This window comes from Cebidichthys violaceus, unplaced genomic scaffold, assembly GCF_023349555.1.
Source record: "Cebidichthys violaceus isolate CVI_PGR_0920_01 unplaced genomic scaffold, fCebVio1.0.p SCAF_53, whole genome shotgun sequence".
NCBI lineage: Eukaryota > Metazoa > Chordata > Actinopteri > Perciformes > Stichaeidae > Cebidichthys > Cebidichthys violaceus.
Genome location: NW_027176739.1, coordinates 1386201 through 1413700, shown reverse-complemented (window position 1 = coordinate 1413700; position 27500 = coordinate 1386201). Strand labels below are relative to the sequence as shown.

Genomic DNA, 27500 nt, shown 5'->3' with positions numbered 1-27500 from the left:
AAAACTGTATCTAGGAACAGACGGATGTGTTTTGGCCTTCATGCACAAAATTGTCTTTAATAAAAAATAAAAAATAAAAATAGCCTGTTTTGTACAGAGTAGATTTCAGGTGTCGACTAAATTATGTTTTAAAAAGTGTGCAGGTGATCAACGGTCGCCTCACACTGACCGCGACACACCTGATCATTTTGCGTTGAAAGCTATAAATATACATTTTAATTTGTATTAATCATCTCTAAGTTACCTAATTGTTGCCGTGGTAAAAAGCCGGGCCGTCGATATTGCGCCGATAATGTCGGGACTTTTTTTTTTTTAGATGATTTATGACAACTTGAACTTCTTTTGTTGCTTGGTGACTTTCTTCTGGCTTATTGAGTTTACTCTGTCCAAATACTTAGAAAAAGGCTGTAATGGCTGTTATTTCATACGTGACATCTAGATGACTTTGTCTCCGATTGAAGCTGTCCTCTCCAGATAACCCGGTGAGCGTCTTTTCAACCGGCTGAAACGCGGTTACAACAGCAACGTGTCACAAAACTCCCAATTTGTTTTTTAAAATATTGATGGTTTGTTCAGTTGTAGGTTGAGAGAGACACGAGTTACTTTGAACCTATTTCTCCAAAGTCATATTACGCTGGCCGGTGAAAGACGTGATTTCAACGCATTTGATCTTTCATAAAAAACATCATGAATATGGACCTATAGGACATCGTAATGAGAGCAGAGTACATTAACACCCTCCTCTATGGAGGTTCCTGTCTGGCGTTTATTGAACAGGATGTTCCTCCAACAGTTACTGCAGTTTCTGCTCTTACAACCTGTTTCCTATGCTCACTCTGACAATTATCAGAGTGAGATAAACCCCAAATGAGTTGATGTACTTTCCATTCAGTCAACATAGAAGCACATATGATGACATAGGATGAGACGAGCTTTAAAAGGCGAGTCACTGAGACACCATCACCTGCACCGCCGTATGTATATATATATATACGTATATATATACGTATATATATATCTATATATACGTATATATATATATACGTATATATATATATATATATATATATATATATGTATATATATATATATATATACGTATATATATATATACGTATATTATATACGTATATATATATACGTATATATATATACGTATATATACACGTATATATATATATACGTATATATATATATATACGTATATATATAGATATATACGTATATATATATATATATATATATATACGTATATATATATATATATACGATATGTATATATATATATATACGTATATATAGATATATATATATACGTATATATATCTATATATATATATAGATATATATACGTATATATATCTAGATATATACGTATATATATATATATACACGTATATATATATATACGTATATATACATATATATATATATATATATATATATATATATACGTGTATATATAGATATATACATATATATATATATATATCTATATATATATATATATATATATATATATATATATATATATATATATATATATATATATATATATATATATATATATATATATATATATATATATACCCTCGACGCAAGTCAGCGTCGAGGGCTTCTTTCTTTTTTTTAATCCCCGTTGGTGTCGTCATCACTGTGCGTCCTCTGTCCTCAAACAACGCTCGCACTCATTCCGTGTAACGCGGTGATCCTGGGGGGTTTGTGCGGTTTTGTGTTGTTGCCGTTGAATCGCTGTATATATATTTATGTATATGTATATATGTATGTTTAGTGAATATACTTTGTAGTCGATTGCTGATTCATTCTATTTAAAACATGGAGTCCGGAGAGTCTGGCTCTCTGTCGGCGGCGCAGAGGAGGGCAGAGATCCGGAGGAGGAAGCTGCTCATGAACTCAGAGGACAGGATGAACAGGATCGTGGGCTTCACCAAAACCGAGTCTGAGAACAACGGTATGACGTCACAGCTGATCCCGGTTTTTCACCGCATCGGTGTTTGAAGACCGCCTCACGCGCCTTGTCTTACTGCTGCTGCTGCTGCTGTTTTGAGCTACTAGTCAGCACATTACCGTCGTGCACATTTCAGTACGCAGCTTTACATTCATACTCGCATCACTACACATCAGAGTGAGTTGAAGATCTGGGTAGAATAAGACCACATCTGGGTAGAAAAGGATCAGATCTGGGTAGAAGATCTGGGTAGAATAGGGTCAGATCTGGGTAGAAGATCTGGGTAGAATAGGATCAGATCTGGGTAGAAGATCTGGGTAGAATAGGGTCAGATCTGGGTAGAAGATCTGGGTAGAATAAGATCAGATCTGGGTAGAAGATCTGGGTAGAATAGGGTCAGATCTGGGTAGAAGATCTGGGTAGAATAGGATCAGATCTGGGTAGAATAGGATCAGATCTGGGTAGAATAGGATCAGATCTGGGTAGAATAGGATCAGATCTGGGTAGAATAAGATCAGATCTGGGTAGAATAGGATCAGATCTGGGTAGAATAGGATCAGATCTGGGTAGAATTAGACCACATAACAAAACAAACATTTTGGATACGCCATCTTGAATTCTAAAACATTGTGGTGGTTGTGTTTCAACATTCAGCTGACTTTTATTTTTATTTTTAAATAAATGATTAAATGATCAAGAAAAATAAGAAAGAACAAATGCTATAGATGAGATCTGTCCATTCAGGTGCTCAATGTAACCGATCAATGTTGAACCATGAATGGACTTTCAGCTCTAGTTAAATCTGCTGTTGTCCTGCACCCTCAGCCGGGACGCTCCTGCGTCCAGCAGAACCCCACTTCCACCTCGATCTCGACCGGACGGAGCCGTGGTCCTCCTCCTCCTCCTCCTCCCAGAGACCGTCCCCCTTCCCGCCAGAGTCCTCGGGGCTCGGCAGCCGCTCCCACGGTGCCACGCCAGAGAGGAGGGGCTCGCCGCTGCCGGACTGCGGCGAGCCGCCGGGAGGCTCCCTGGAAGACGACGCCGGGGGGATCCGACAGAGGCCGAGAGGGGAGCGGGCGCCGGACGACCTCGGCGGCTCCCCGCGCCGAGGCCTCCAGAAGTACCTGTCCCGTTTTGACGATGCGATGAAACTGCGGGGTCAGCTGGCCAACGAGAAGCCGGCCCAGGACGGAGCGCCCGAGGTCGAGGAGTTCGATCCCTTCAGAATCTTCCGGATCATCGGCAGCGTCCTCCTCGCGGTTTTCGTCCGGGGTTTTGTCTGCAGGTTTCTGGTGAGTCTGACATCAACCCATATTCATTAGTAATGCATCTGACTACCAGAAACATGATTTTCTTCTGTGTAATTCTTTCATTCCAGTCAATATTTGCTCCGTTTCTGACCCTCGAACTGGCCTACATGGGGCTGTCCAAATACTTTCCAAAGGTGAGTTTGTGTTTATATTTCATGAGCCCTCTCCCATTGTTACAGACTCAAATTTAACCTCAGCTCAGACTCCCGCAGAGACCCAGGAAACGGATGGGGAACCAAAACCAGGACTGTCAGACCTGTGCCGCAATAAAATGAGAGGTTTTCTAAAGGGACTCTGGTGCTCGGATTCACCACCAGTTTCGTCCTCAGGGACTCGACACGCAGTGACTTGCAGCCTTTTGCGTCACAGCGTCTTCTTTGCGTTGTGCTCCTCTTCCTCCAGGTGGAGAAGAAGGCTCAGACCACCGTGCTGACGGCGGCCCTGTTGCTGTCCGGCATCCCGGCCGAGGTCATCAACCGCTCCATGGACACCTACCGGAGGATGGGCGACGTCTTCGCGGACCTCTGCGTTTACTTCTTCACCTTCATCCTCTCGCACGAGATCCTGCTGCTCGTGGGCTCGGAGACCGATGGACCGCCAGGATCTCAGTAAAACAAAAACACATAACCCCCCCCCCCCCCCCTTGTCCCCCCCCTACTCCCTCTGTCTGACGACGAGTCCTCGCTGCCTTACGGTCGCGCGTCCAGGATTCCACTAATGCTAAGCTACACGTGACCAGAGACTACTGTTTTTTTCCCTCTGAGCTGAACTTGTGAAACGACGTACAGTGGCATTAATCGTACCGCGTGATATTTACAAATAGAAATAAATGTCAGACTCCCCGGAGTGAACACCAGTGCGGTTCATCATCGCCCCCGGCAACCGCAGATTCACTTTAACTTACTTACGGACGGGTTAAACCACCGTTCTGATATTGATGCGTATGCTAATGAGGCTGCAAAGTCTCCGGCCGTGTTAAATTGCTGTTTTTAGCTTTTTCCATTGGTAAGAAACGTAATGTTATTTATTCTTCACAGGCGACACAGTCTCGCTTTAAAAAGCAGGTTCGCTAAAAAGGATGTTGCGTTCGCTGAGCAGCTAACGGGACGCGGACTCGGCAGGAGGTAGTTTATCGCCCAACTCCAGCTCCGGGCCGTAACGTTCACATAAAGATAAAGATAACGTGTGATGATAACGGCAGCCTTTAAAGGTGACGCTTCATAGCATTTGTAAGCTCTTGAGGTTTTGCACCATTTGAAGAAAAGGAAAAAAAAAAGTGTCTTCTGGGATTTATTTCTGACTTTATTCTCAGGATTCTGACGTAAAGCTTTTGATATTTGTTTTTGGCCCTTTTCTTTGCCTCATATAACATCAGCTGGATTGAAACGCGGAGACCTAGAAACAGGACGTACAGTCCATGATTTTGAGGACAAAAGACACATTGTTCTGGATCGCCTTCAAACTCGAAACGTGTCGCGTTTAGCGTGTCGAAAGCATCCGGAACGGTTACACACACGCGACAACCTTAGAGGTTAAATACGATGCGTTGATCTTATCCAGTTCCTGATGATTTAGTGCTTTAAATCTTACGATCTGTCACCGAGCGTTCAGGAGGATCCACCAGAGGAAGCATTTAGCCCTCGGATGTGGAGTGTAGTAGTATTATTATTATTATTATTAGTATTATTATTAGTATTAGTATTATTATTATTTCACGGCTACGAGCTTAAAAAACGCAGTAAACTTTATGCGGTGTTTGTGATGAAAAGTGTAATTTCGGCGGGAGTGTTTTTTTTTTTTTTTTACCGGGAAGTGCTGCCGCTGCAAATGCCAAATTCATTTGCAGCGGTTGTTACTTTGCGTGTTTGTCTGTGTTGAGTAATTCTAGTAACGTGTCCAGCTTCGCTTGGTCCGAGCCTCATTCATATTCATATTCATACGTCATATATATATATATATATATAAATATATATACTCTCTTCTTCTGTGCTGTAGTGTTCTCTCTCTCCATGCTTCTGATTTCATACAAATTAATTTATTAATGTGAATTTCTTCTTGTTTTGTTCTTCATGTAGATGAATTGATGTGATTTATCCTGAGACTCGTCTGACCTACTTGATTGTTTTTGATAATGTTTACAGTGTCTTACTTCAGTAACAGATTCAGTGTTAACATGACGTAAACGGTCTCAGATTAAAAAAACATGCAACTATACAAATAACCGGACAGTTCATACCAAATAAATACTACTTGTGTGACATCCTCTGTTTTGACTCTCACTTTATTTAGAGACTTGAGATGATTTTATCGGTACTTTCTGATTTTATTTGCGTAGTTCTGTAGCTCTTTACCACCATATTCAAATAAAGAAAATGTTCCCAGTTCTGGACAATTATTCAGTATTGTTGTTGAACATGTTGTCGCATTTTGTCAGATCGGAAACATCAATTTTATTATAATATACAGGATCATTTTACGTATCGAGATATATTTTGTAAATGCAGGATATTTGAAGGAGTGTTTCACTGTAATCAGTATTTTTTATTTTTGCTTTATTAACATACTGTTTTTGCATAGTGTCATATGCAGCGTAAACCTCCTTAAGGCAAATTTGTGATATTGGTTTATGGATGACATTGACTTTACTTAAAAGCCTTGAAAAGTAATAAAATGAATGTTAAAAGTTATGACGAAATAATACAATAAAAAGTAAAAAGGTTTGTATATTAATGCATAACAAAAATAGACCAACTCTTCAAACTTCTTACTCCTCACTATTTTACTACGACTATTATTACCTTAATCTACCTTATATAAGTGTAAGAACATATTGCAGTAACCTCCAAGATCACTTTTCCAAACGTTTTTGTTTTTTTTACCCAAAATTAAAATGTCTTCAGATTCGTCATCATACATTTAAATATTTCAGTTTAAATGGGAACAGGTGTGTTGGTTATAATGTGTTTCTATTTTCGCGACACCTGTAACGTCACTCAGGCTTCCGTACGAGTTCCTGTAGTTCTGACCTCCCACCACACGGTGGCGCGCTACGCTGTTCAACCCGCACGAGTTCGTGAACTTTTAGCTGTCGCAGTTTTCTAACGTGCGGGTTCACAGACACACAAACAACCCTCCATTCGCACTAGAGTCGTCGTGATCTGTGAACTGTTTCTTTTTTATTTATTTACTAGAAACAGCCTTGTTGAGTACCAATGGGACGTGAGTCGAGGTATGTCTGAATTATCGAGTTAATTTAAACTCTCGCGACTGCTAAACTTAAGCTAGTCGTTGTAATGTTCAATTAGCATGCTAGCTAAAAACCTACAGATGCTAGCACGTAAATAAACCAACAGTTCATCTTCGTATATCGGCGGAATATATGAATTAAAAAGTGTTTTTTGTGTGAGTGTAGTTTCCCATCAACAGTTTATCGGCTGACGTGGTTATTTTTGTGCTGTTTTTGGGTTCCCCAGACACTACAGGAAGCGGTCCACGTCTCGGGGTCGTTCAGGCAGCCGATCCAAGAGTCGATCACCGGACAAACGATCCAAGAAAGACGACCGAGACCGGACCAGGAGGGAGCGCTCGCGGAGCCGGGACCGCCGCAGGTCCCGGTCCAGAGACAGGAAACGAGTCAGGTGGGTGTTTTAGCTGCAGCACCAATCAAAACTAGATCATGGAATAAACAACTAGCAGGGTCTGAAATCCACGCTTTCAGTCATCGTTTGTCCGAGTATGCAACATACTCTTTGAAGTGACAAGAGAACAATGCTTTTCTCCCTCCTGTGTTTGCACGTCGCATGTTTTTTGCCTTTTTGCCGTCCAGGCGCTCCAGGAGCAGAGAGAGGAGGAGGTCCAGAAGCCGAGACAGGAGGAGGTCCGGCAGCAGGAGCCGAGCACGGAGGTCCAGGTCTGGGAGCCCCAGCAAGAGCAGGAGGCCGGATGAAAAGTGAGACTTCTTTAAAAAAAAATATACAATCAAACATCTCAAGACACTCTGGTAACCAAAACCATGCTGCTGTTTTTTCTTTATTCTATTTCAGGTCCAGGAGCAAGGAGAAGGACAACGTTGATCCTTTATCCGAAAAGAAAAAGGTTAAAGAGGAGAAGGAGGATGAGAAGGTGGAGGATGTAAGTACCACATCCTCTGTTCTTGCTAACCTGAAAAGGAGAAGGTGGGAGCAATGTTTCCGATCTTTCTCTCTGTGCAGCAAGACTTTGACCAGAACAAGCTGGAGGAGGAGATGAGGAAGAGGAAGGAGCGCGTGGAGAAGTGGAGGGAAGAGCAGAGGAAGAAGGCCATCGAAAACATCGGAGAGATCAAGAGGGAGCTGGAGGAGATGAAGCAGGGCAAGAAGTGGAGCCTGGAGGATGACGAAGGTGAGGAATACAACCAGCGCAGCTTGATCACTTAACAGGTAACTCACCGTCAGAGCCTCACAATTGACTCCTCATTTCAGACGACGACGAGGACACTTCCGCTCCGATGGAGGGAGACGACGACGAAGACGGGGAAGGGAAGGAGGAGAGTGAAGAGAAGGAGATAAAGGAGGAGAAGAAAGAAGAGGAAGAGGAGGAGGAGGAGGAGAAGGAGAAAGAGAGCGAGACCCCGATGGAGCAGCAGGCCGAGGAGGATGACGTGGACCCCCTGGACGCCTACATGGAGGAGGTGAAACAGGAGGTGAAGAAGTTCAACATGGGAGCCATGAAAGGAAACGATAAGGTGAGCTTGAAGGGGGGGAAAAACGACCACCTTCCATCTGTGGCTTTCAGCTTATCTTCTAGTGTTGGTGATGTTTAGTCATGTTTCTCTTTCCTCCTCTTTTAACAGAAAGGAGCAATGACGGTAACCAAAGTGATGACAGTTGTTAAAACCAAGAAAGGACCCAACACTCACAAGAAGAAGGGCGAGCTGATGGAGAACGACCAGGACGCTATGGAAGTGAGTTGTTTTTTTTTTTAAACCTGGTCTTTAGACTCTGGACGGAACACGCTGCCGGCGGTCCCGAATGTAACCGATGTGTTTTGACAGTACTCGTCGGAGGAGGAGGAGGTGGATCTGCAGACGGCTCTGACGGGCTTTCAGACCAAACAGAGGAAGGTGCTGGAGCCCGTTGACCACGGCAAGATCCAGTACGAGACGTACCGCAGAAACTTCTACGTGGAGGTCCCTGAGCTCGCCAGGATGACTCCAGAAGGTCAGTCACAAACCGAAAACCACACGGCAGGAAAAATGTAGCAAAGTCCAATTTAAGTTTACTCAATAAGTTGAAGTTCAGGTTTTACAGCAGACCTGTATTCCCCTGAGAACCTTCCACTGCTGCCGTTCAGAATGCGTGTCTTTGTGAACCTTCACTGACGCCTCTCTGCTCCCGACGGTTTTGAATCGACACAGACGTGAACGCCTACAGGCTGGAGCTGGAAGGCATTACGGTCAAAGGGAAGGGCTGTCCCAAACCCATCAAGACCTGGGTGCAGTGTGGCGTGTCGATGAAGATCCTCGCCGCTATGAAGAAGTGAGTCTGACCGCCGGTACCGAAATAATGTGCGCTTCATGTTCGCATTTATTTTATTCCTCGCTTATGTGCTCAGGCACGGCTACGATAAGCCCACCCCGATCCAGGCCCAGGCCATCCCCGCCATCATGACGGGCCGAGACCTCATCGGCATCGCTAAGACCGGCAGCGGGAAAACCATCGCCTTCCTGCTGCCCATGTTCCGGCACATCATGGACCAGAGGCCCCTGGAGGAGTCCGAGGGACCAATCTGTAAGGAATAGATATCGTTTGATAGACTTCCTCGAGCCGTCGGTAACATTTACAGAAATATTTCCTGTTTTAATTGAGTACATTTAAATAGAAAGAGGCAGGGGGAAGTTGTGATGTCCTCCTCGTGTTCTTTTCAGAGGCTTGGTTCAAATGTAGGTCAGAGGAAGACTAAAATAGAATCCATTTCCACTCATAATGACCCACCGGCAGTCATTCTTCACCAGCATTTCTACCGTAACGGTCGTTGAAGTCAGTGTTATGCAAATACATGGTGTCAAATCTTTAGATCTTATTGTGGAAAGTTAAGAGCTCAAACTGGTAGAAGGTGGAAGCTTGTTCTCTCTCCTCATCCTGATGCTCCTCCCACAGCTGTGATCATGACTCCCACCAGAGAGCTGGCTCTGCAGATCACCAAGGAGTGTAAGAAGTTCTCCAAGCAGCTGGGACTCAGGGTGGTGTGTGTTTATGGAGGCACGGGCATCAGCGAACAGGTGAACACACACACACACACACACTCACACACACACACACTCACTCACTCACTCACTCACTCACTCACTCACTCACTCACTCACTCACTCTCTGTCTCTCTCTCTGTCTCTGTCTCCCTCTCTGTCTCTCTCGGTCTCTGTCTCTCTCTTTCTCTCTCTCTGTCTCTGTCTCTCTCTTTCTCTCTCTCTGTCTCTCTCTCTGTCTCTCTCTCTCTCTCGCCCTCTCTCTCTCTGTCTCCGTCTCCCTCTCTCTGTGTCTCTCTCTCTCTCCCTCTCTCTGTCTCTGTCTCTCCCTCTCTCGGTCTCTGTCTCTCCATCTCGGTCTCTCTCTGTCTCTCTCTCCCTCTTTCTCTCTCTCTTTCTCTGTCTCTCCCTCTCTCGGTCTCTGTCTCTCTCTCCCTCTTTCTCTCTCGCTCTCTCTGTCTCTGTCTCTCCCTCTCTCTGTCTCTGTCTCTCTCTCCCTCTTTCTCTTTCTCTCTCTGTGTCTCTGTCTCTCTCTCTCTCTGTGTCTCTCACACACAGACACACTAATGTTGCCGGTTCTTTTCTTTTTTTATTTCCCCAAAGGCTTTAATTTACTTGCTTTTTAATCTAAGTCCATTTAACACAGCAGCAAAGTAGAAGTAAACACTGCTCAATAATACGTAGCGGTCCTCGATCAAAGACCCGAGCAGAAGGACTCTGTAGAACATTATGCTTCCACACAGTTGGACATCACGTCCTGTTTGTTCTCCTGCTGCTCATTTATAGCTTCATTATCTGTGCTAAAGAGCAACTCCACTCCTTGCCTGATAAGTTGCTCTTATTTCTTTTGGTTCTCTCTCCTTTCATTGAAGATAGACTTTCCTTTTTAAATCTCTTCAATTCTTTTTTTTTTTTTTTTTTTTTTTTGGGCAGCTGTGACCTGAGAGTCTCTCTCTTAAAGGAAAAGTTTGACATTGTGTGAAATAGAGAGTTGAATGAAACACTGAACAGAGTCAGGAGAAGAAGCTTTATGAAGCTACAAACTGGGCAATCCTGCGTTGCGCCGCTATGACGACGTGGCTTTAAGTCGGTGTTGTTGTCGTCGTTGTCGTCTTCCAGATCGCTGAGCTGAAGAGAGGCGCTGAGATCATCGTGTGCACACCGGGCAGAATGATCGACATGTTGGGGGCCAACAGCGGTGAGACTCTGACCCTCTCACTTCTTTGTTCTTGTAGGGTTGCAATGCATTGTGGGGGGCTTCTTCTTCTTTTGCATGGAATGAATGTTACAATATGACAAAAGTGCATAATGAACCCAGTCAGTACCACTTACTAAACTGTTGATCAGTCATTTTTTGCCAAGGCTGGCTGGCTGGCTGGCTGGCTGGCTGGCTGGCTGGCTGGCTGGCTGGCTGGCTGGCTGTGTGTGTGTGTGTGTGTGTGTGTGTGTGTGTGTGTGTGTGTGTGTGTGTGTGTGTGTGTGTGTTTCCTGAAGATCGGTTCCGAGTACAGGTAGGTGGACCCGGTGCTGCCTCCGTGGTTCTTCAGACTCCGAGCCCGAGACGATGAAAGCGCTGCGATGAGCGCGCTGTAGAGCCAGTGTTCAGAAAGAAGCAGTAGTTTCATTGTGTAAATCTGTTATTATAATATATGGGTTTTTATTGTTTCCACACATGCGAGGTAATCTGTAATATGTTTCCCTTGTAGGTGAGAAGGCGCTCGGTCAGATAATGCTTGATGGTGGCGCCGTCTCTTGTATTGTATCTTGAGGATGTTTTCTGACTTTTACAGGTCCCTCATTCCCCTGAGATGGTACGCAAGACCACAGACAGCCCAAAAACAAAACCACTGTACAACCACGTAGTCCAATTCAAACCCCGGCCACTTGAAACTAGTCCACAAACCAATGTTGTGAAGTAACGATGCCTCGTTTTGTTTTTCCGAGTAATGTCAAGTAGTCTTAATACCCCCGGGAGAAAAAAAAGGTTCTCTGTGTTTTTGATTCGTGTTAGTTTGAAGAAGGCAGACTGCGTATGAGGACTGGCTCTTCTCAAAGTTAACCGCCTCTCCCTCGCGCTCCTTCTCCTGTGGTGTGTAGGTCGAGTCACCAACCTGCGCAGAGCTACGTATCTGGTGTTGGACGAAGCAGACAGGATGTTCGACATGGGCTTTGAGCCACAGGTGGGTGTCGATTTTAAAACGTTACAACCAGGGCTTGTCCTCGACCAGGTAAATCTTGAGTCGACTTAAAAAAACAACAATAAGATGAGCGGACAAAGTTCTGGTTCCTCCACCAGGTGATGCGCATCGTGGACAACGTGCGTCCAGACCGCCAGACCGTCATGTTCTCGGCCACCTTCCCCAGAGCCATGGAGGCGCTGGCTCGTAGGATCCTGGGCAAGCCCATCGAGGTCCAGGTGGGAGGCCGCAGTGTCGTCTGCTCCGATGTGGAGCAACACGTGGTAAATCGTCTACGCTCCGTCTCTGGCTTCTGCCCGGTATCTAGACGGGGACTCGCCTCTCACCGTCTCCCGTTTCTTTGTTTCTCTAGCTGGTGATAGAAGAGGACAAAAAGTTCCTGAAGCTGCTGGAGATCCTGGGTCACTACCAGGAGAAGGGCTCGGTCATCATCTTTGTGGACAAACAGGAGCACGCAGACACACTGCTGAAGGACCTGATGAAGGCCTCGTACCCCTGCATGTCCCTGCACGGAGGTATGGAACCACATTTGGGATGCACTGATTACAACCGGGTGCCGGTGGGATTTTGCTACAATTTGAATGTTTTTAAGTAATCCAAAATTCCGGGTTTGTTGTTGGCAATAAATGCATTCATTCCACAGCTCCGAGTGCTGCCGTACCGTAACTCGTGTCTAGGGTTTGGTCTTCTTAACGGCCCCTTCTACCTGCCGTCCTCCTAGGAATCGACCAGTACGACAGGGACAGCGTCATCAACGACTTTAAGAACGGAGCGTGCCGTCTGATGGTGGCCACCTCCGTGGCGGCCAGAGGGCTGGACGTCAAGCAGCTGATCCTGGTGGTCAACTACAACTGTCCCAACCACTACGAGGACTACGTCCACAGGGCCGGGCGCACAGGCCGAGCAGGCAACAAGGTCCGTTACTGTAAAAAAAACAACTGAATTTGCGTTGTTTCGAGTGTGTCAAAGGTTTTTTTTTTTTTAAATTTCTCGTTCCTTCTTCCTAGGGCTTCGCCTACACCTTCATCACGGAGGATCAGGTTCGCTATGCTGGAGATATCATCAAAGCTTTGGAGCTGTCCGGCTCTTCTGTGCCGCCTGAACTGGAGCAGCTTTGGGCCTCCTTCAAAGACCAACAGAAAGCGGTGAGATGAGGGGGGGGAAACCCGGGGACGGTGTGTTGCGTCTCAATTAGCAAGTAGACCCAATTAGGTGCTGTAGAAAGTTAGTGTGCCGCTTTAGAAAATGGTCTAGGTGTGAATTAAATGTATTTAGTTTTTCCCGTCCTGCAGGAGGGTAAGACCATTAAGAGCAGTAGCGGATTCTCAGGAAAAGGCTTCAAGTTTGACGAGACCGAACACGCTTTGGCCAATGAGAGAAAGAAGCTGCAGAAAGCTGCTCTCGGACTGCAGGACTCTGACGACGAGGACGGAGCGCTGGATGTGAGTCGCGTGCGATTTCAAATGTTCACGGCATCGGCAACATGCCCGCGGGAAGCGTCGTCTCACGCCGTACTTTTCCCTCACCTTCCTCAGATCGAGGAGCAAATCGAGAGCATGTTCAACTCCAAGAAGAGGGTGAAGGATCTGTCGGCTCCCGGATCGGCCACCGGTCCCGCGGGAGCAGCCGCCTCCTCGGCGGCGGTCCCCGGAGGGATGCCGGGCCTCGGGCCCCCATCTGCTGGAAACATCCAGAAACTGGAGATGGCCAAGAGGCTGGCGCTCAAGATCAACGCTCAGAAGAACCTGGGCGCCGAGGCTCAGGTACGTCGCACAGAGAGGAAAATGTCTGTAAATCATCTTGTGTTGTACTTAGTCAAACTGTTTTTTTTTTTTTGTTGTTTTCCATGCGCAGGACGTGATGCAGCAGGCCACCAACGCCATCCTCCGGGGCGGCACCATCATGACGCCCTCGGTGTCGGCGAAGACCATCGCGGAGCAGCTGGCGGAGAAGATCAACGCCAAGCTGAACTACACCCCCGTGGAGAAGCTGGAGGAGGAGCGGCAGGCGGCCGAACAGGCCGAGACCGTCAAGAGATACGAGGAGGAGCTGGAGATCAACGACTTCCCTCAGGTCAGCGACGCACCGATGCTCGGCAGATTCTTGCGCGTTCACGTAGGAACTCAACGCGCAGCGCAACATAACAACTGATGGCAAAATTGTGATTTCCTCATTTTGTTCCTCCGCAGACGGCCAGGTGGAAGGTGACGTCTAAAGAAGCTCTGCAGAGGATCGGTGAATACTCTGAAGCCGCCATCACCATCAGAGGAACCTATTTCCCTCCAGGCAAAGAGCCCAAGGAGGGGGAACGCAAGATCTACCTGGCTATTGAAAGTAGGTGTCGCGAAATTCTTTTTGTGCTAATTTTAAGAGATTTCACTCATTAAAAATGTGACTCCCACTCTTTCTTTTATCATCCTTCTAACTACCTCTGGGCTCTGATTTCACTCCTATTTCCTATGTGTTTGCTAGAGCTTTAAATTCTGTTTTATGAATGTTGTGTTTTTTTGTTTGTTTTTTTTAGGTGCAAATGAACTGGCTGTGCAGAAAGCCAAAACGGAGATTACTCGGTTAATCAAGGAGGAGCTGATCAGATTAGTGAGCATCTTCTTCCTCTTGATGCATGAAACACAGGTTGTTAAAATGTCTTTTGAAAGATGGCGCTTATTGTCTTTTTCTTGTTTTGTTTTTTTGCAGCAAAATTCGTACCAGCCGACGAGCAAAGGCCGGTACAAAGTGTTGTAGAGGCGGAACAAAGACTCTCTGGAGGAGGGTTCCTCTCCCAGCGGTCCCCTGTCATCTCTACAGCTCCATCAAAGTGGTTGAGGAATATTTTAGTCTATATTTTTAATAATGTTCCATTCAATTACCTCAGTTGAGCGTCAGGTTTTGTTTATATTTGTCACTCCCCCCCCTCCCCTTTAGTTTCCTCTGTGCTTCACTTGAGTTACCTTGATTTTTGTTTTACCTACAGACTATAAATACCAAAATGTCTGATGCAGTTTTGAACCATCACGATCTGCAGTATGTCTTTTAAATGTAAGACACAATTTATTTTCCTTGTTTGTTTTTGTTTTTTTTTTCCGGTCAGATTTTCACCCTGTTGTGTGTACAAGCAACATCCCAACCATAGTCTTTATGAAGAAGCAGTCAGACGAAAGATGTTTTTACTTTTTCCGCACAATAAAACGATAAATGAATAAAGTTTGTCCAGCTGTTTTATTCCAACAAATCTGGTGGGTACTGTTTACTCATATGGAACGCCATCTAATTCAATTAAATATGATTGATTGAAAAATGATTTTATAACTATGCACCATTTCCTCTAAAATCTAATCTGAAATTAGACAAATTGTCTCATGCATGCGATTTTGAAGGGCTTTAATTTATGAATAAATATGCCTTTAAAATAAATAAATGAGGCAATAAATATACAAATGAGTGGAAATATAGATATATAAATGAGTAAATATAGTTAAATAAATACACAGGTTTTTTGTGTTAATATGCTTTTCAGGTCTATATTGTTTCCTAATTTTACATTAATTTCCCATCTCTTTATCACCTCCATCTTTTATATTCAAATGTTTGCGGCGTGGTTAGCCAACGGACTCAGACCAAAGCAACAGCACAAGAATTAACTAACTAGCTAGTTAGTTAGCGCCCCCCTGTGGTCTCTCCGCTAACTGAAGGTCCATCTTCATAGCCGTTGTCCACTTTCCTCCCTGGGCAAAGTAGTTTCCTAGCTGTGGTGGAGCGCTAGCTAGCTAATTCTTCTCTCATTTGTGGTCTGATAAACAGTGAATTCCTCAAATCCAGTGCCCCGTATCGCAACAGCTGCTAACTGAGGGGTCACTACCGGCACTAGCAGACTTTTGTTTTCTGTTTTTAACCATATAAAGTGCCTTTAAGTATCTTTTTTTTAAAGTGCTATACAAAATGAATGTATTATTATTATTATTATTATTATTATTATTACTAACTCGCTGGGAGGAGAGCGGACTGAGGGACCACAAGGGGCGCTCGATAATTCTTGTTCTGTTGCTTTGGTCTGAATCTGTGAGCTAAAATCAGCCCTATATATTCATATGAATGTAACAGATGGGAATAAAAAGAAGTGGGAAATAAATAAATCAATAAAAAATGTAAATAGTCCTTCCAAAAAATAAAAACCTATTTTAAAAAAAAGTATTACTATATATATATATATATATATATATATATATTACTATTGACTCATTTATATATTTATATTTACATGTATTTACAATAAATACATTTTAATATATAAGAATAAAAAGAAGTGGGAAATGAATGTTGTTGTTTTTTAAATAGATTTTTAGACTGTTGACTCATTTATATATTTATATTTACATGTATTTATAAATGTATTGCCTCATTTATATCAGGATTTATTTCATATGCATATTTCGTTTTTTTATTTATTTATTTAATATGGTATTCAATATATTCCTGCCTACTGTTTTAATTATTCAGTAGCCTCTCCTTTGTATATTATTCATCATCGTCGGAGGGCTTGTTTTTGGTAAGCGTTGTAAAACTGCTTTACGGCTTCATTTCATCACAACAACACAACATTTAAAAAAAATAATGTTGCACCTGTACTGAACGCAAATAAGCAATGTTGTGTATTTAGAAGTGAAAACGTTTGGACGTGGAAGTGGTTCAGGAGGGGAAGGAGAAAAAAGAAAAAGCCTCCTATGGTGCTCTGCGCATGCTCAGACAGCGCTCCAGTCTTATTAAATTTTAATGGAAAATGGCTGCGTTTCTCATCCAAACCTCTGGAGCTGGGAAATAACACACACACACACACAAAAACCCCTACGTCTAAACCGTGAACGTTAGCGTGCACACCGGAGCAAACCCGATGTACCGACGTCCTGTGGTGAGAAACGATATGTTTGGGAAAATGGATCGACTCACGCTTTAAGGGATGAAAGATCATTTTTCTCTTTAACCCTTTCTGGACCGAGATCTGCGAACAATCGAGGTACAGTAAACCACAGAGCTGCTGTTGGTGTATTTAGGTTAATAATGTGTGTGTGTGTGTGTGTGTGTGTGTGTGTGTGTGTGTGTGTGTGTGTGTTCTGAATGTAAGCAGTCATGTCGGATATCCGCTCACTCTCCTTCTCTTTTGTTACTATTTTAAACCCTCCTCTTGGAAATCGTTATTCGGGCCAAAACGAGGCTGTAACGTTACACTGTAGCAAAGTGTGACATGCAGAGGATATGGGGGGGGGGGGGGGGGGGGGGGGGGCGGCTTTTGTCGTCAAAAATGCGGAATCCATGTGCATTGTGTTTGTTTTTTTGTGAATGAATATTACTACAGACTGCGTTGTGTTTGTGGTAGTAAATAAAAGTCCACACCTACAGAGGACAACAACAACAACAACAACAAAACAGTCTCATCAGCAGCACTCGAGTATTTATTTATAGCCTCATAATTAAGTTATGACAATTGTGCTGCTGCAATTTAAGGAGCAGTTCAGTGTGTGAGCGGTCTTTGATTGTGATTGCGGGGTTTCTTGTCGTGTGTGTGTGTGATCCTAGTAACGAAAGCCAACACAACCAGGTCAGAGGTCAGCTGCAGACCATCGGCACGTTGCTCACGGGCACTTCAGCATCACTATAATGAGGTTTATACTTTGTTCTCAAGGTGTTTATTAGCCTAGGCCTCATACAATATATGCAGCGGGGTGGCTTCACAGACATGTGTTAAGGGTTCAAGACACTCCGACACAGAAAAGGAAATCAGCACAACGCGACACACGTGGAAGATGAAAGCATCTTCACGATACAGGGACACAATCGAGCATCGATAGAGTCACAAGAACTGGATTCACAATCGCTTTGACTCATCGTCGACGCCAAAAAAAATCATCAGCTGACACGCCGTCCCTGACGGGTCCAAAAGCGGTGCCGCCGGGGTCCGTAGGGCGTCACAGTTTGAAGCGTAGGGCCGCGGACCAAGCTGGTTTAGCTCTAGGCTTTCTTTAGACTAGGTCCTAGTTTAGCCTCCAACCTAAAAATATGAGGGTCTGAAGCCCCAAATGTGTCAAAATATAGACATCAGCCTTCATTGTGGAATTGAAGCTACCCAGACCACATTACTGACTCAACATCTGTTCTTTTTGTCTGTGATAATAACACAGTTGCAACTTATTTCCGACCCCCCCCCCCCCCCCCCCCCCCAGCAGAAGATGATGCGCCAGGTGACAAGCAGCGACTTCTGCATGAACAGCAGGCCGTCGTGCCTCGCGGAGGACGCCCACCACCCGGCCTCCCACTTTGACTTGTGCACCCAGGCCAACAAGTTCTACCCTCCTCCGCCTCCGTCCGCCCTGCAGATGACGCTGGCTCCCATGGTCCTGCCCGCCCAGAGCCACAAGCCCATGGCGTGCCAGAGACAGGAAGCGCTCGCGGGCTCGCCCGGGAAAATCCCCGACATCAAAAGCGCCAATCAGGCGCCGGCCGACGGCAAGAAGAAGAACAACAAGGCCGCCGGGAAGTCGGGCAGACGCGGGAGGCCTTTGGGGACCACCAAGCTGGCCGGGTACAGGACCAGCACGGGGCGGCCGCTCGGCACCACCAGAGCTGCCGGGTTCAAGACGAGCCCGGGGAGGCCGCTGGGTACGACCAGAGCGGCGGGATACAAGGTCAGCCCGGGACGGCCCCCCGGCAGCATCAAGGGCCTCTCTCGCCTCAACAAACTGGCTTATGGTAGCACCTGCAGCGGAGCGGCTTTCCCCTATCCGCTACCACACAAGGAAATCCTCTGTGAACCCTCCTGCAAAGAGAAGACGGCTAACGAGTGAAGCTCGGATAAGAGACGCATGTGCACACCCTGTCCGCCGTGAGGGTGGGAGGAGGAGGTTTTCTATTATTCGTGTTGGTGTCATCTGTGTGCCTGCCACCAAATATATTAGCGTTAGGTTTCCAGTGCTCCTGCTGGAGATCTACAGTGTGTGTGGAGGGCAACACTACACACCGCCCTGTCCGGGAAAAAACAACAATATCATATGTTTGTTGAGGAAGGGGGCTTTTAACTCTCTCTTTTTATTGTGCTTAATGTAGCATTTTAACACCACTCAATGATGGAATCATCCATTTACAAATGTTTTCTTACTGTAAACAAAGGAGACTGCTATGAGGAGACCGATCGCCACATCTGTGTGAAATCTGCTTTCCAGCACAGGGTGTGAGACAAAGGAGAGGGACGAGTAGCAACACTGTTCTTCTTTTAATTTGAAAAGCAAATTGGTACGTGTAGCACCAAATGGGAGGCATGTCAAACAGTCGGGGGGGTCAAGTGCCTTGCTCAGTGGCACTTCATTGATAGATGTACAGATCGTCCTCTTAGGCCAACAAGCACCCCCAAAAAAAGCTGAAGTCCAACTCTCTCCACTCGGCTCCAGAATCAACACAAAAGAACAGGACTCTTGCTGGCGCCGTCTCACCGAAGTCACCTCACCAACATGTTATTTTGCATGCAAAATGTCATCAAAGCGACTGAGTCAACATGCAGATTGTTGTGATGAACAGCACTGTGGTGTTTGCAGGTTGCGCTCGTCATTACGCTAAAACTCGGTTCCCTCTCGCCGGCGGTCTCGCTGCAGCTCACTGGTACAGATGGTTCCTCTGGCTGGGTGTCATTCATGAGTTCTGCAGACAGATACCAACATTGTTACGTTTTACTACTCACTTTTGTTTTTCTACCAAACCTCATTTTGTTCTGTTTGACAAGATTCTCAAATTTCCCCCAAAAACTTGAATGTATAGTTTTGTCTCAGCTGAAGAAGAAGAAGAAGAAGAAGAAGAAGAAGAAGAAGAAGAAGAAGAAGAAGAAGATACAGTCTGGGATTAGTTTGAGTTTGATTTAATCAGAACATTTACGATGAACGCTTCTGATTCTCTTTGCTACAGACACGTTTAGTTGAACTGTCCCAGCTGTGTATCTACAGGCACACTTTCCAAACTGGGAACCTTCTTCAAGTCCAAACACAGACACTTATTTTACTTTAATGTCACATTTGTCCCTAGAAAATGAGTCCATTAATATTCACAACCATCAACATGAATGTGTTGCTCAAAGCTCTGACTGGCAGTTAATGTTGTGGCGATAAAACGAGCTCTCTTTAAAAATAAAACATGTATTTGACGTGATATTTGTGTGACCCCCCCCCCCCCCCCCCAAAAAACAAACAAAACTAAAGCCTCAAATATCTTATTTCTATTCCTGCTCACAGGTCAAACAAACACTTACAAATATGATGTTGACTTGCACTGTGACGCTGAATCATGAACAAATGAGACCGTTTACATTTGCGTGTTGGTGCAACATTTTGCAGACAGGTGGCGCTGTTTCTCCTTTTAGTAGATATGAGAAAAGAACGGTTAATAACCACAGGTGTTGAACGCTGTGATGGACAGACTACGAATGGTCTCATTTGTTTACAGTGATCACACTAAAGATTTTAAATAATCTGTATTGATGTTTCTGTTTCCACATCGTTCAGGTTTTGACTTTAACAAATCTTTTTTTATTTTTTATTTTACTATTTATTTAGTTGTTTAAGGAACATTAATATAGTATTTCCCTTTTAATCTGACTGTTGGGGAAGCTGGTGTTTTTGTGAAATTGTATTGTTAAATAATTTAGTGCAAACAGGCTTGAGACAGAATTTTAAAAACAACAAAAGATGATGTAGTTGGTTTTAATATTTGTCATCTCACGACATGCTTCTTAATGCACCGTGAATACCGTAGATCCCACGTGGTCAAATACGTCTCGTGTTCACGTTCACATCTGATGGACGTTGGGGTTTTTTGGTATTATTCAAATACAAGCGTCTCAAACTCCTGACAGTGAAGGAGTCGTGTAGCTTCACTGAGTTGCTCTCTCCTGAAGGAAATCTGAAATAGTTGAATTTGGTGCAATAATCTGTTGTATGTATATGTCTCGTACCGTGGGAACTTTGATACGATCACTTTTTATTCTGGTTGTATTTTTCTACTGGTGTACTTGTACGGCCTTCTCTCTCCCGTTGTGTTGAAGTGACGTCACGCCTTCACCCTCCTTTACCAAAGAACCAACTCAACTGTAGGCATTCATGCTCATTTGATTTTTAACTAAATATTCCAAACTCGTCACTAAATAGCCTGAGCACGACAGGTTACTGTGTACAATGTAAACGACGAAGCACTTAGAAGAACACCGCCCCAATTAAAGAGTGTTTGAATTGGTGAAGAAGCTCTAAATTGTCTCATCTGAGGCGATCGAATGAATGCATTGTAAATTGATATCCATTGACGATGTAAAGTTGCATCTTATCGTATTTATATCATCTGTTATCTATCTCTGAAAGTAGTACAATTCTGATGTAGCCATGTTTGATATTTAACCGATCTTTTCTTCTTTTCTTTGAACTTCCTGGCTGACAGGATTAAAGTGTGTGTTTTATTTACAGTGTCTGCGTTAGAACGGGGTTTTGTAGGCTTCTATACATGCGTATGATGATGAGGTGAAGCCTGGTAAACACGCTGGTAGGATGCAGACATTTTGACTCGTCGCGGTCACGGCTGCCTGAGACGCACAGACGCTCACCGTTACCTGTCCTCCGTCTACGACGAGTCAAATACGTCTCTTGTCTCGCTCCTTTTTTTTCAAGATTTGTTCCCCACAAACTTCTGCAACTTTAAGGGGGTTTTTCTTTCTGAAAAGCCTGTTTTTGGGGGGATTTCATGTCCAAAATGCTGCTTCTGTGGTGGATTTTGTTCACTTGCTGTGAGGCACTGACCCTCTGAGGAGGAGAGAAGGAGGAGAGATGAAGGCATGATTTTGGGATGTGGATGAGCTAAAGTGGACTCAATAATACGGATCATCTAGTGACACTCCTGTCGTTTCCGGCTGTCATCCTTCAAGTTAAATCCGTTCACATGGTTTGATAGTTTATGATATATTTCTTTTCTTTTTTTTAAATAATTGAGTGATTTTCTTCCGTCACCATCATCAGCATTAAATCAACACACGGTCTGTTGATGAGTTCAGAAAACACGACCTCACATTGGGAGTGTTCCTGAGACGACGTGAAGCCAAGTTGTTCCTGAAGTGTGATTGGTGAAGCCTGTAGAGCTTCCCGTAATTCCCAATTTATTCCTGCATGCTTGTTGTGGAATGTTCAAAAGTTGTGTAATAAATCTGAAAGTAACACATTCTGCTGAAATGTTGCCTTGAAATGTTTTTCGTTTGCAAAAGAGTCACAATTTTACACGAGGGGCTTATTTGATGGTCTTTTAGTATTTGTCTCTGAACAAAATATCTTTAAGAAACACATTCATTGGAAATGAATTAAGTAGGAAACGGACAGATTGATACTCTGACAGTGACACCGTTTTTTAAAGAATAGTCATAATTTATTTATTTGCAGATTTTTGAACATTAACTTTTCAGAAATGTTTCACAAAAACAATTGACTTCACTCTAAGAAAGATGATTAACAAACGTTTTTTACATGTAAGATTATGTCAACACATTTTACTGTTAATTTTCTTTGTTCACATTGAAATCATTTAAAGAAGCGATGTGATTTTTGTATATCAGTACAGTTGCAGCACACAGACAGCAGTATGTAGAGTACTACAAAGTTAACGTTTAATCATGAAGATATGCTACAACTTAAAATAACTATTCTTTATATTACAATCATTTGGCAGATGCTAAAAAATTTCAATTTCAATTCATTAATTCAGATTTTTACAGACATAACTCGTGATTTATTTTTTTTACATAGAAGACCATTTAAATGAAAAACAAATTCAATGAACAACATTTTAAGATGAACAAAAGTAATCAGCAGACATTTTGCATTTGCACTATTTTCAATGCACAGAATACAATGAACATGTTTAGTAAATTTAACATAAGAGAAGAATTTCAAACAGTGAATTGCTCTGATGAAAACAAAACAACTTAAATCCTATTTTAAATCATCACCACAGTCCCACCCACTATGTTTGATTGCTGCAGTGCAGACACACCTCTACATGTACTGTCTAGAGGTGAATCATCATCTACTCCTGTCTACTTGAGCTCACACAACTCAGCAGAGCTTCTAGGAGATCCTGGAAACCAAAATCCAGCATAGAGAGGCTGAGTGAACGTGGTCTGGACTCTGTGGAGGAGAGTCATGGTTTCAGAGATGCTGTAGTAAGACAGAGTACCTGCCCTGTGATCCACATAAACTCCTATTCTGGAGGACTGAGGACCTGAGACTGAAGTACGAGTATTTTTATGTCTGAATACATAACGACCACTGTACAATTCTAATGACCAAGATTTGTCATTAAATCCAAATCCACATTCGTTCATGGTCCCTGTTCTGCTAATATTCTTGTATGCAACTGCTATAGAAACTGTCCCGCTCCACTCCACCTCCCAGTAGCATCGTCCAGTCAGACCTTCTCTACTCAGGACCTGAAACCTTTCAAGAAATCTGTCTGGGTGACTCAAATATGACTGTTCTGCTGCCATTAATGTTGCTTTTCTGTTCCTGTCACACAATAACAAACGTTTATATGCTGTGTTTGGATCCAGTGTGAGTTGACTATGATACTTCATGAACTCAGCTCTGGTTCTGGTCTCTGCATGAAGCAGTAAAACATCTACTCCAGTCACTGCCAGAGAGGTCTTTCCCCACTCCTGACTCAGAACAGCCTGCAGTTTATCTCTGGCCTCCGACACCGCCGCTGTCACATCCTTAAAGGAGCACAGAGGATGGATGTCAACGCTGGGTAGGTCTTTAGAGTCACTCAGACGGGACAGTGAGGGGTAGTTGTTCAGGAAATGGAGGTGATCCTCTGTGCGTGAGAGCCGGTCCAGCTCAGCGTCTTTCCTCCGCAGCTCAGCGATCTCCTGCTGCAGCTTCGCCTCAAGCTCTTCAGCTTGACTCACTTGAGTTTTCTGCTGGGATCTGATCTGCTGCTTCACCTCAGAACTTCTTTTGTCAATCAGACGCCTCAACTCAGTGAACTTCTTCTCACTGTCCCTCACAGCTTCATTGGCCGAAAGATTAAGAGCCCCCACCTTCTGTTGAAGCACCTTGACGTCCGTCTCTCTGTCCTGGACTCTCTTCTGGATCTTTTGCCGACTCGCCCCGAGCTCCGTCTGCCTCTCAGCCCTCTCTGCTGCAGCGGAGACTGTGTCGTGGCCTTTATGATCATCCATGGAGCAGAGATAGCAGATGCACTGCTGATCAGTGCGGCAGAAGATCTTCATCACCTCGTTGTGGCGAGAGCAGATGTTCTCCTGGAGCTTTAAAGTGGCTTCAACCAGCTTGTGTTTCTTTAATGGAGCTACATCGTAGTGAGGCTGGAGGTGTTGCTCACAGAAGGAGGCCATACACACCAGGCAGGACTTGAAGGCTTTCAGCTTCATCCCAGAGCAGAAATCACAGGCCACGTCTCCAGGTCCTGCATAGGAACGATCAGATGAAGCAGCTTGAAGTCCTATTTCCTTCAGTTCCTCCACTAACTCTGCTAACACGGTATTCTTCATCAGGACAGGCCTCGATGTGAAGCTCCGCCTGCACTGAGGGCAGCTGTGCGTGTTCTTGTTCTTGTTCTCCTCATCCCAGCAGTCTTTAATACAGCTCATGCAGTAGCTGTGCCCACATGGGATGGTCACCGGATCCTTTAGAAGATCCAGACAGATTGAACAGCTCCGTTTCTCTCGATCCCTCCGAATCTCTTGCTGTGCCATTTCTTCTCCAGACGACAGCGAGTGTTTGTAAGTTTCACTCTCTGTTTCCAGATAAAAGCTGAGCTCATTTCCTCAATGTGTGTCCACTGATCTGCAGTGTTTGTGTCTTTCAGCTCTTACAGTTGATCACATGGTGTTTACATCCATCTTTTAACTGGCAGATCTGTGAAAGGGGAGGGAACGACAGATATCTGGGCTGAGTAGACTTTGAGCAGGAGGAACCTCCCCTCCAGCAGTGAATAGAGTCATGTGGGCGTTATCAAGCTGTGCTTCACTCCAGGAAGAGGAGCGCTTTGAGAGTTGCAGTGTTTCTTTAGTCGTCAGTTACATTCTGCCTTTTAGATAACTACACATTTAATAATAGAATACATGCTCTGAGAACCAGTGTTCCCAATGGAACATGATACTACTACTATTGCTGCTACTTCCACTCATACAATATATATAATATCCAATACAAAAACTTTTTATGACATTAATTTGCCAGATGCTAAAAAATCCAAATCCATTCATACATTTTTACATACATGACTCTTTCATTTATTTTGTAGTTTTATTTTTAACATAATAAAGCCCATTCATCTAACACAATTCTGTTTTAATTCAAAATTGCATACATGCAATATATTACATGCACATGTATGTAATAAAAATGGAAGTAAATATATGGGAACCAGTGAGTTAGGGGATACCAACAACACCAAATAGTCTATTTAAATAAATACAGATACTTATATATATATATATATATATATATATATATATATATATATATATATATATATATATATATATATATATATATATATTATTCAACACACAGGAATTAATTAAATTACACAAATCAATACCATTTCAGCCTTAAAATCAATATAGGTAAATATATATTATGCTGTGCGAATCATTTAATTAATATTAAATTAATCACTTGACCTAACGGACTTCCTTTTGATACAATCTACTCATTCGTCTTGAAAATAAACCAGTTACGCGGTGTATTTCAGTGGTTAAATAGTCATTTCCCTTCTGTATAGATACAAGACAATCATATCTTTAGTTATTTATTTCTATCTAGTTGTACTACAGAGAACCACGCCACATACGGGCGTATATTTCAACGTTAAATCAAAAGATATAAACGTCAATCATTTTTTTTTGTTGTTGTCGCAAATCGTCACTCCGGAAGTCGTCTCAAAGCCCGGAAGCAGAATTCGGTGGTGCAACGTGTATTTTCTTCCGCCACCGCTCGGAAACATTCTTTTCCTATGAGACGAGAAACATCATGTCGCGTCTCACCATGTCGTGATAGCCGTTCATATTTGCAATCTAGCTCCATTAAAAAAAAAAAAAAAAAGAAGTATGACGGTGATTTTAAATAAACTTCACGTCCCGTACGTTTTGCTTTTCATGTTTTATCATTGTGACGTTTTGAAGTACTCGGCTGTGACCGCACAAGGTAAGAGATTGACAGCAGCTTCTTCTCTTCTTTTTTTTAAGCTAGCAAAACACTTGCAGACTAGCCGTTACCGCTGACTAACGGCTAACTTTGTATCGCACTGCTAATTGCATTTTTATGCTCAAGAAGCTCGTTCGTTGTCTCAGTGATGTGTTCACGATTTAACAAGATATCAAACGAACCCTGTCCATCACACTCGTGGATATTATCATACAGTATTAGAGCTGGTGTAACGTTAATCACACGTGTATAGTTACGTTAACGTTACACTTTTTAATAGCTGGATTTGAAAGGATCTGTTTGTGTGTGTGTGTGTGTGTGTGTGTGTGTGTGTGTGTGAGAGAGTGCTTTAGCTTTAGCTTTAGCTAGGTGTACCAGCCGGGACTGGATTGCCATTTCATGTCACTTCCATCTGTCACTGAACACATCAGAGACAAATTAGAGTCTGTTTTTATAAAGAAGACATCATCTTCAGAGAAACCTTTAAAAAAAATAAAGCGTATCTTTAGCATCGTCGTACACTTTCAATAGCCTCAGAGAGATGTCTTCTGTACTGAATCCCATCAATTATTGCTTTTTGTTTTTCAGAAAATGACGAGTCCCTGGAGCTCATGCTGTCAGAGGACGCAGTGTCCGATATGGAAAACAGCCCCAAATTTGTGGAGTTAGAAGACCTGGACTCTCTGCCGAAGAGGCAGTTCAAGACGGCGGAGATGGCCGATGCCGTGATGGGAACCGAAGCCCCCATCGACCCGTCTGACATCGAGTCCCTGTTCCCCAAAAACGTGAAGGACTACCGGTCGGGCTTCTCCCCGCCTTGCGACGAGAACAGCGCCCGGTGTGATCCACCGGCTCTGGCTGCTAAAGGAGCGTCGATGGAGGACACGAGCGACGACTCATCGCAGCAGGTAACTCACTACGACATGTACTACATGTACTACATGTACTACATGTACTTGCTGTTAATTATCTGGTAATCCTACCCTCACCCCCCCCCCCCCCCCCCCCCCCCCCCCCCCAAACCCCCCCCCCCCCCCCCCCCCATAAAAAACAGAAAGTAATAAGCTAAAATCATGCAGAACGACTTCCTTAAGCTTTGTCTGGGTCAGTCAATTAGTTGAGCAACAGCTCTGCTACATTGATAATTGATTAATAATGTTGTCCGTGGTAGTTTCAGATGTTATATATATGTGTGTGTGTGTGTGTGTGTGTGTGTGTGTGTGTGTGTGTGTGTGTGTGTGTGTGTGTGGTGTCATTCTGAAGCCTGATGTGGACTTCTCTCTGGGTGTTTACCCCCCCCCCCCCCCCCCCCAGATCACTCTCGACATAGTTAACGCCGACATCCCGCCAACCGAGGAGCAGAACGCCACCGAGGCCGCCAAGACGTACAAGGTGACCTGCGATAAGAGGAACATCACAGGGATCGACAGCTTCGCCGTGCAGGTCCTCAACGCTTCACAGGTACTGAAACGTCAACAGGAGGATGCAATGTTCTGGGGAGAAGAGCGCAATAAAGTGATTTTCCGGTTACCTCTGTGTTTGTGTTGCGTTACAGATTTTCTGCAA

The 27500-nt window shown here is 43.9% G+C and overlaps 5 protein-coding genes across 6 annotated transcripts in view; 4 read left to right on the top strand and 1 right to left on the bottom strand.

Moving 5' to 3' along the window:
* Positions 1–1668: 1668 nt before the first annotated feature.
* camlg (calcium modulating ligand) lies at positions 1669–5537 on the top strand. Its single transcript, XM_068731767.1, has 4 exons — positions 1669–1972; positions 2795–3261; positions 3348–3413; positions 3682–5537. Exons 1-4 carry the CDS (start codon positions 1837–1839, stop codon positions 3889–3891), a joined length of 879 nt encoding a protein of 292 aa, XP_068587868.1. The 5' UTR covers positions 1669–1836; the 3' UTR covers positions 3892–5537.
* Positions 5538–6368: 831 nt separating this feature from the next.
* ddx46 (DEAD (Asp-Glu-Ala-Asp) box polypeptide 46) lies at positions 6369–14904 on the top strand. Its single transcript, XM_068731766.1, has 23 exons — positions 6369–6508; positions 6753–6917; positions 7106–7228; positions 7323–7410; positions 7491–7659; positions 7740–8002; positions 8111–8221; positions 8312–8477; positions 8675–8795; positions 8872–9047; positions 9417–9538; positions 10622–10700; positions 11600–11682; positions 11799–11963; positions 12053–12215; positions 12422–12615; positions 12708–12845; positions 12993–13142; positions 13236–13463; positions 13555–13773; positions 13890–14034; positions 14225–14298; positions 14398–14904. The coding sequence occupies exons 1-23, from the start codon at positions 6492–6494 to the stop codon at positions 14443–14445; spliced, it is 3207 nt and encodes a 1068-aa protein (XP_068587867.1). The 5' UTR covers positions 6369–6491; the 3' UTR covers positions 14446–14904.
* A 1573-nt stretch (positions 14905–16477) lies between these two features.
* On the top strand, positions 16478–21933 carry cunh5orf24 (chromosome unknown C5orf24 homolog). 2 transcript variants are annotated; one of them, XM_068731606.1, is made up of 2 exons: positions 16478–16711; positions 17919–21933. In XM_068731606.1, exon 2 carries the CDS (start codon positions 17922–17924, stop codon positions 18534–18536), a length of 615 nt encoding a protein of 204 aa, XP_068587707.1. In that variant the 5' UTR covers positions 16478–16711; positions 17919–17921; the 3' UTR covers positions 18537–21933. The 2 variants fall into 2 exon arrangements, with proteins under 2 accessions (XP_068587707.1, XP_068587708.1); XM_068731607.1 differs by having other exon boundaries at positions 17916–21933.
* A 185-nt stretch (positions 21934–22118) lies between these two features.
* On the bottom strand, positions 22119–24579 carry LOC137888248 (tripartite motif-containing protein 16-like). Its single transcript, XM_068731604.1, has one exon. The coding sequence runs from the start codon at positions 24476–24478 to the stop codon at positions 22802–22804; it is 1677 nt and encodes a 558-aa protein (XP_068587705.1). The 5' UTR covers positions 24479–24579; the 3' UTR covers positions 22119–22801.
* A 1132-nt stretch (positions 24580–25711) lies between these two features.
* The window catches only part of txndc15 (thioredoxin domain containing 15), a 3361-nt gene continuing 1572 nt past the window's right edge, over positions 25712–27500 (top strand). The window contains exons 1-3 of the mRNA XM_068731605.1: positions 25712–25934; positions 26523–26842; positions 27249–27395. Of these exons, the coding sequence (XP_068587706.1) occupies positions 25838–25934; positions 26523–26842; positions 27249–27395 (564 nt within the window). The 5' untranslated portion in view covers positions 25712–25837. The remainder of the gene's footprint in view (positions 25935–26522; positions 26843–27248; positions 27396–27500) is intronic.

What these genes read in the sequence shown, in the direction of transcription:
- camlg (XM_068731767.1), top strand. Translation starts at nt 1,837, where the DNA reads ATGGAGTCCGGAGAGTCTGGCTCTCTGTCGGCGGCGCAGAGGAGGGCA. An exon ending in AACCGAGTCTGAGAACAACG is followed by an intron (nt 1,973 to 2,794) that starts GTATGACGTCAC and finishes CTGCACCCTCAG; the next exon opens with CCGGGACGCTCCTGCGTCCA. An exon ending in TGTCCAAATACTTTCCAAAG is followed by an intron (nt 3,414 to 3,681) that starts GTGAGTTTGTGT and finishes CTCTTCCTCCAG; the next exon opens with GTGGAGAAGAAGGCTCAGAC.
- LOC137888248 (XM_068731604.1), bottom strand. Translation starts at nt 24,478, where the DNA reads ATGGCACAGCAAGAGATTCGGAGGGATCGAGAGAAACGGAGCTGTTCA.
- ddx46 (XM_068731766.1), top strand. An exon ending in CAGGCCGAGCAGGCAACAAG is followed by an intron (nt 12,616 to 12,707) that starts GTCCGTTACTGT and finishes CCTTCTTCCTAG; the next exon opens with GGCTTCGCCTACACCTTCAT. An exon ending in AGGAGGAGCTGATCAGATTA is followed by an intron (nt 14,299 to 14,397) that starts GTGAGCATCTTC and finishes GTTTTTTTGCAG; the next exon opens with CAAAATTCGTACCAGCCGAC.
- cunh5orf24 (XM_068731606.1), top strand. Translation starts at nt 17,922, where the DNA reads ATGATGCGCCAGGTGACAAGCAGCGACTTCTGCATGAACAGCAGGCCG.